General features: G+C 37.9%; 1 protein-coding gene across 1 annotated transcript in view; it reads right to left on the bottom strand.

Moving 5' to 3' along the window:
* Positions 1-6,577: 6,577 nt before the first annotated feature.
* The window catches only part of LOC126199594 (uncharacterized), a 149,213-nt gene continuing 147,140 nt past the window's right edge, over positions 6,578-8,650 (bottom strand). The window contains exon 8 of the mRNA XM_049936521.1: positions 6,578-6,701. Within this exon, the coding sequence (XP_049792478.1) occupies positions 6,578-6,701 (124 nt within the window). The remainder of the gene's footprint in view (positions 6,702-8,650) is intronic.

Below are 8,650 nucleotides of genomic sequence, written 5' to 3'. Positions count from 1 at the left end.
ATATATATATATATATATACTCCCAGAAATGGAAAAAAGAACACATTGACACCGGTGTGTCAGACCCACCATACTTGCTCCGGACACTGCGGGAGGGCTGTACAAGCAATGATCACACGCACGGCACAGCGGACACACCAGGAACCGCGGTGTTGGCCGTCGAATGGCGCTAGCTGCGCAGCATTTGTGCACCGCCGCCGTCAGTGTCAGCCAGTTTGCCGTGGCATACGGAGCTCCATCGCAGTCTTTAACACTGGTAGCATGCCGCGACAGCGTGGACGTGAACCGTATGTGCAGTTGACGGACTTTGAGCGAGGGCGTATAGTGGGCATGCGGGAGGCCGGGTGGACGTACTGCCGAATTGCTCAACACGTGGGGCGTGAGGTCTCCACAGTACATCGATGTTGTCGCCAGTGGTCGGCGGAAGGTGCACGTGCCCGTCGACCTGGGACCGGACCGCAGCGATGCACGGATGCACGCCAAGACCGTAGGATCCTACGCAGTGCCGTAGGGGACCGCACCGCCACTTCCCAGCAAATTAGGGACACTGTTGCTCCTGGGGTATCGGCGAGGACCATTCGCAACCGTCTCCATGAAGCTGGGCTACGGTCCCGCACACCGTTAGGCTGTCTTCCGCTCACGCCCCAACATCGTGCAGCCCGCCTCCAGTGGTGTCGCGACAGGCGTGAATGGAGGGGCGAATGGAGACGTGTCGTCTTCAGCGATGAGAGTCGCTTCTGCCTTGGTGCCAATGATGGTCGTATGCGTGTTTGGCGCCGTGCAGGTGAGCGCCACAATCAGGACTGCATACGACCGAGGCACACAGGGCCAACACCCGGCATCATGGTGTGGGGAGCGATCTCCTACACTGGCCGTACACCACTGGTGATCGTCGAGGGGACACTGAATAGTGCACGGTACATCCAAACCGTCATCGAACCCATCGTTCTACCATTCCTAGACCGGCAAGGGAACTTGCTGTTCCAACAGGACAATGCACGTCCGCATGTATCCTGTGCCACCCAACGTGCTCTAGAAGGTGTAAGTCAACTACCCTGGCCAGCAAGATCTCCGGATCTGTCCCCCATTGAGCATGTTTGGGACTGGATGAAGTGTCGTCTCACGCGGTCTGTACGTCCAGCACGAACGCTGGTCCAACTGAGGCGCCAGGTGGAAATGGCATGGCAAGCCGTTCCACAGGACTACATCCAGCATCTCTACGATCGTCTCCATGGGAGAATAGCAGCCTGCATTGCTGCGAAAGGTGGATATACACTGTACTAGTGCCGACATTGTGCATGCTCTGTTGCCTGTGTCTATGTGCCTGTGGTTCTGTCAGTGTGATCATGTGATGTATCTGACCCCAGGAATGTGTCAATAAAGTTTCCCCTTCCTGGGACAATGAATTCACGGTGTTCTTATTTCAATTTCCAGGAGTATATATATATGTATATATATATATATATATATATATATATATATATACACTTAGAAACTAACTGCACTGCTAAATGGAGAGTATCATGAACGTAATACAAGGTTGAGAAATGACTATCATACATTAAATTAGATTTACTTTCATTCCAATTGATCCATAGTGAGCAGGTCCTCCAGGATGTCGAACATGTCAGAAAAACAATAATACATGACAAATATTTACAACTGAAACAAATAAGCTAATATACCTTCCGCAGGTCCCAAGTGGAATGATTACATTTTTTAAATGAACACTATATGAAACAATCATTTTAAAAACACTAACGCACTGAATTTAAAATAAAAAAAAGTTTTTTTATTTATAAGGTAATCAACATGTAATAGAGCTACTATAATACTTATTTACAATGAACACATTACTGCACTGAAATTATGCGGAAGTTATATTGTACACACACTCAGATCAGTTGGTTCTACTGAGAAATTCATCTATGGGGAAGAAGGAGTTGGCCACCAATAAATCCTTTAGGCTTCTCTTAAATTGAATTTCGTTGGTTGTTAAGCTTTTTATGGTTGCTGGCAAGTTATTAAAAATCTTCGTTCCTGAATAATACACACCATTTTGTACAAGAGTAAGTGACTTTTAATCCTTGTGAAGATTATTCTTATTTCTAGTATTGATTCGATGAATTGAGCTGTTGGTTTGAAAAAGGGATATATTTTTAATGACAAATTTCATTAAGGAATAAATATATTAGGAAGCAGTAGTTAGTATCCCTAGTTTCCTAAACAGGCTTCTGCAGAATGTTCTTGAGTTCACACCACACATAACTCTTAGTGCACGTTTTTGTGCCCGGAAAACTTTAGCTGGGTTGATGAATTACCCAAAAAAATAATCCCATATGACATTATGGAATGAAAATAGGCATAGTATGCCTGCTTTTTTATTTTCATATCCCCTGTGTCTGACACAATTAGCATTGCAAATAGAGATTTGTTAAGACGCTTCAGCAGTTCTGTGGTGTGCTCCTCCCAGTTGAATTTATTATCAAGCTGTAATCCCAAGAATTTAACACAATCCACTTCTTCTATCTGCTTGTCATCGGATGTTATGCATATACTTGTGGGACACTTCTTACAAGTTCAGAACTGCATGTAGTGTGTTTTTCAAAGTTTAGTGACAAAGAATTGGCTAGGAACCAGTGATTAATGTCCACAAATATTTTGTTAGCTGATCTTTTAAGACTACACTTGATTTGCTATTTATTGCAATGTTTGTATCATCGGCAAACAAAACTAACTTGGCATCTGGCATTGTTACTGATGAAAGGTCATTGAGACACACAAGAAAAGTAAGGGCCCCAAGATGGAACCTTGTGGGACCCCACATGTAATTAGTTCCCAGTTGGATGATGCCTGATAGCTTATTACATGTTTCTTTCCTAATAAAACCCTTTGTTTCCTGCCAGATATATAAGATTTGAACCATTTTGCAGCATTTCCTATTATACCATAACATCCTAATTTACTTAAACGGATATTGTGATTTACTAAGTCAATCGCATTTGACAGATCACAAAATATACCAGTTGCCTGCAATTTTTTGTCTAATGAATTAAGCACAGTTGTAAGTGTAGATAGCCTTGTCACTATCAGAACCCTTTAGAAATCCAAACTGCGACTTTGGCAGTATATTATTTGAGATAAGATGGTTATAAAGCTGATTGTACATTAGGTTTTCTAAAATTTTTGACAATGCTGCCAAAAGTGAAATTGGATGGAACTTTGATGCTAATTCTTTATCTCCCTTCTTAAACAGTGGCTTAACTTCAGCATATTTCAACCATCCAGGAAAAATTTCCACTGATAAATGACTGGTTAAACATGTAGCATAATATGTTACTTAACTCAGAATCCCATTCTTGAATTAACATTGTTGATATTTCATTATACCCTCTAGACGTTTTTGATTTTAAAGATTTTATGGTGGACATTATTTCTGTTGGGGTAATGAGGTTCAAATCATATTATGGAAGTTTCTTGAAATGTTTGGTCTGAGGTATTTCCATAGCAGCATCTACAGAACCTGACAACCCCATCTTTTCAGTAACAGTTATAAAATGTTTGTTAAAAAGTTCAGCAACACCATACACATCTGTCACCAACGTATCATTTACTCTTAACACTGTTTGTCCCTCTTCATGTCTGGTTCTACCGGTCTCCTCCTTCACAATATCCCATATTGTCTTTATTTTGTTATCTGATATGACTATCTTTTCCTTGAAATATATTTGCTTTGATGTCCATATTAAGTCTTTAATATTTTCAGTATTTCTTGTTATGTGCTATAGCATCAACATCAGAACTGTTTCGGATTGACAGATACAGTTTTCTTTTTGTTTTACAAGATACCCCTATTCCTTGAGTAATCCATGGCTTCTTTGTAGACTTTTCTCTAACCTTGGTTAGTTTTGGAGGAAAACAGTGGTCAAACAAGGTAAGCACATTAACAGCAAAAGTGTTATATTTTTCATTCATGCCATGAGCACTGTAAACATCAGTCCAGTGAATGTCTCTGAGGAATGTCCTAAAATAATCAGGTTTTGGCTTATTGATTAGCCTCTTGAGCTCAGATTTAACAGATTTTATATCCTGTTCAGTATTAACATTTAACAGAAGGAACTGCATGTCATGATCTGAGAGGCCATTGACTATTGGTTTTGTAATATAATTTTGTTCATTGGACTTTTCTATAAAGATATTATCAATGGCTGTTTGTGAGCAAGTGGCTACCCTAGTGGGGAACTTTACAGTGGAAATTAAGTTGAATGATAGCGTTACTAACTGAAATAAGTTCTTATTGGGAGAGTCTTTAAGGAAATCTACATTGAAATCACCAGCAACCACTATTTCTTTGTTTTTGGTTGTTAAATGGGCCAGTATAGCTTCAAGGTGGTTTACGAACAGATTAAAGTTACTGCAGATGCTCAATATACACTTCATATTATGAAGGATTTTTTGTGAAATTCTACTTCTGTTGCATATGCTGTTCTAGGCAAAATTTATGAATGTCTATGTTCTTACATTTATGACAGTTCCTGATGAATGTGGCAACTTCTACTTTCTCTATTTCTGTTCTACAAAAGTAAGATGCTAGCCTAAACCCTGTAACACTTAAAAGTTCTATACCAGTGGTCACATGATGTTCAGCGAGGCAGATGATGGCAGCTGGAATTGAGGACTCTAATTCATCTATGCAGATAAATAGTTCATTAATTTTGTTTCTCAGTCCTCAGATATTTTGAAGCAATAAAGATAGCTGACATTTCACATTGAATGAGTTAAAATTGGGTAGAGTTGAAGTATCTGCTGCCTGTTGAAAATTCTTAACCTATAGCTGTTTATGCTGATATAATAAGCTAGAATTATGTTTTTTGGTTTCTTTCTCAAACTGAAGGTTTGTCTCAGTCCTTACCTCTCTTAAAATTTGGTTTCTTTCTGTCCTCCCTACCCTAAGAAAGGGTCTTTTCTGAATCCTATAACCACTGGTATTCCATCACTCATGACAGTGCCTCTCCCCTTTAACGTTCCTGCTATATTCCCAGCCAGTTTACCCTTCCCTTTACTGTTGAGGTGAAGGCTATGTCTAGTATAAATCCCACCTATTGAGAGAATCAACAGGAACCACACCAATGTGTGACCCTGCATCTGATATAAGCAGCTGTTCCAACTCCAAATTAACTCTCTTGACAGGAGAGTTCAAATGACGTCAGCCATGGCGCCCAAGAACAGATACAAACTCAACACTAGTATGCTTCGATGCTGATGCAATCTTTGCCAGGTCACACTCTATACTGTACCTGGAATTTCTGTCAATACTATTAGCTGCCCCACCCACTATAACCACGGTGTCTTCCTTAGTGAAATCTTCACAAAGTGACCCTAAATTCCGTCACCTGTTCCAGACCAGCACTAGGTTTAAAAAATTGTTGAGCGGGTATTCTGATCCCAGCTCATCCTGCAAAAGTTGGCCAACACCTCTTCCAAGGGAACTACCTAACAACAACACTTTCTTTCTCTTTACTGATTTCCCTACATTCTTACTTTCACTTTTCTGCTGAAAGTTTGTTGTGCCCTGTCTACACCTGCATCTGCTTGAGGCTCACCAGCTTCTAACTGAAGCAACAGGTCATATCTATTTTCCACATTCACCATGAAGCTGTCAGATAAAGTTCTAGGCCCGTTCCTCCTGTTGCCTTGGCAAAAATTAACAGACAAAGAACCTGTAAATGCTGGGTGCATACTGTACAACAGTTTACCACAATGTATAAAGATGATAGAAAGTATGTCTCTTTTTAAAAGAAAATTAATAAGACATCTGATCAACATTTGCTCTTACAGTGTTACAGAATATATTGAAATAAAAAATTAAATAGTGTGTCAATATACATTTCTTATAATGTATTTTTAATGACATTTTCTGTGAAAATTCTATAAAATATATGTATATGTACTACCTTTTTGCAACTAGAAAATATATGTAGCAGATAGACTATAAATGCAATTCTACATAAATTGATATATATCACTGTATTTGTCTGCTGCAATGAAAGCAAAGGGTCTGAAGTGGGCTAAACACTGGTGTGATAAGGATGTGGACTTCTGAAGATCGGTAATTTAACTTTAAAATCATTATTTACGATATGGTATAACTTATATACATTTATTCATAGTATATTAACTACGTTTATTGATTTTTACAGGAATGCTTCAGTGATAAAAGTGCGTTTGAAATTTTAACCAACAAATCTTGATTATTTATTTGTCTGTGGATTTATATATATAGTGTCCAATATCGTTGTAAGAAATGATCCACAGACAAATAAATAATCCAATATATATATATATATATATATATATATATATATATATATATATATATATATAGTGTCCAATAACGTTGTAAGAAATGATCCACAGACAAATAAATAATCAAGATTTGTTAGTTAAAATTTCAAACGCACTTTTATCACTGAAGCATTCCTGTAAAAAGCAATAAACATAATTAATATACTATGAATAAATGTATATAAGTTATACCATATCGTAAATAATAATTCTAAAGTTAAATTACCGATCTTCAGAAGTCCACATCCTTATCACACCAGTGTTTAGCCCACTTCAGACCCTTTGCTTTCATTGCAGCTGTTAACTTTGGTTTTCTAGTGGGTCGACTGGTCTTGAAATCAATATCCTTCAAGTATCTGTGAACAGTGCGTTTAGATGCATTCACATTAGCCTCTTCCAGTTGAGCTTCGTTTGTTGTTGCAAATCTGCTTTCTAGGCAAATTATTTTGGGAAATCTTTCTGACCTTGGGGTCAAAATTGTTTTCTTCCACATTTGTTCTTCCATCTGGGGCTCAATTCTTGACCTGAATAAATTTTCTTCTTTATGCACCTCACGGTAACTTCTGATATTTGCAACCTTCGTGAAATTTCCCGATTGGAATACATTTTCGTATCAACGAGAGCTTTGACCTCAACTTTTTTATGTAATGAAATGTCCCCTCTTTTACCCATTTTTAAAGATCACAATTAGTAATATCAGGCTGTAAAGTAATCAATTGTGATGTCGATATTACGAAACTGATAATCAAAGTGAACGAAGTATTGCACCAGTTACACCCAGTAACGCCACTGAACAGGTTCTTTCGTGTACACTGTACTCTGCACATTGATACCTACAATAAGTCAATAATCCAATGTCATATAGCAACAGTACAAACAAAATTCAATTATGTAATAAGTGCCCTGAATAAGTATCATAAATTTTCTGATTAATCGCATTAAATATAGTACTCAACACTTAATTATTACAAATTACATTAAAAATGTGCAGTACGACCAATAATTTGGCCAGGGACTGTATACACACAAATACATAAAAATTACAAGCAAATGCTAAGCAATAAAACTAAGAAAAATCAGAAGTATTATTTGCTGAAAGTTCTTCTTAAAACTGGTCCCAATAAGCAGCATGAAACAGCATGAGACAGACTGCAGTTAAACTCAAACAAGATAAGTAGTCCAAAATACAAGCTGCTTTTGGTATGTTATCAAGTTAAGAAAACATGACAGTACTGAAACCAACAATATACATCTTGTGCCTTGTGAATTTTGTTGTAAATGGATTAGAAAAACACACTAAATATTATGTATTGTTTAGTAGGCTCTATTGCTACTCACCATTTTCTGAATCATGTATTATTGAGGTTTGCATGCATCATCCAAATTTTATTATAATTATTTGATACTACATGCATTTTAAGTGAATCTCTTTAGATACACACCCATCCATGTTAATCCACACAACTGAAAATATATGTCAGTCATATTTTCCCTGAGCTATTCTGTTCGTGTAGAAAAGTGTTGAGAAAGCAAAATGGTGATGTTTTTGATTTATAATATCTGAAGCCCTGGAGTTTCATGTGCACTGTAACCATATGTGTTACACAATCTTCACACACGTTCAGGATTTTTCTTTGTTCTTTGGACTCAAACCTCTAAAGTAAATTTGTGACGGTGTATTTTGTATTGATTATTAGAAATTATTTAAGATTTTTATAACTATTAATGTAAATTTACTGCTCCTTGCATGGGGTTTGTAGGCAGTGTAAACAATGGATTGCTAAGGATGAAAATCTGTGTTAGCTAGGTGCACATGTGCTGAAGTAAAATGTGCAGAGTAGGAAGTGTACTCATCAAGCCAGTCTGGAACAGCTGAGCAGCAGTTACCAGTCGAATCGAGCGCTTGCCATTGGTCAGTAACATAAGTACTGTGAGCTTTCGGTCTGTAAAGCTGTAGAGAGATTGGGATCGTTGAATATTATCATTTATTAGAAAGAAGACGTGTTTTCTAAGGAGTGAACTTAAAACAAAGCTTTGGATGGACTGGATGGGCACGTCTGTGTTGAAAGGAGAAGAAGCACTGTGTACCATTGTACACTGCAAATTATTCCATTAGAAAGAATAATTGGTATTTTGAGCAATAAAAGTGCCACATGGGAGCTGTAAATGTGCTGAAAAGTAAAGAAATGATATTTGATCTGCATTGTACTCAATGCAGCAATTCAGAACTCCAGAAAAAAGCACACATTAGATTTGTAAATATGTGGGCCAGTCTTTAAAATTCAATACGTAATCAGTGGTGTTC

This window comes from Schistocerca nitens, chromosome 8 (genome assembly GCF_023898315.1).
Source record: "Schistocerca nitens isolate TAMUIC-IGC-003100 chromosome 8, iqSchNite1.1, whole genome shotgun sequence".
Classification (NCBI taxonomy): domain Eukaryota; kingdom Metazoa; phylum Arthropoda; class Insecta; order Orthoptera; family Acrididae; genus Schistocerca; species Schistocerca nitens.
Note: the sequence above shows the minus strand (reverse complement) of the source record. Positions and strands in the feature narration are given on the sequence as shown.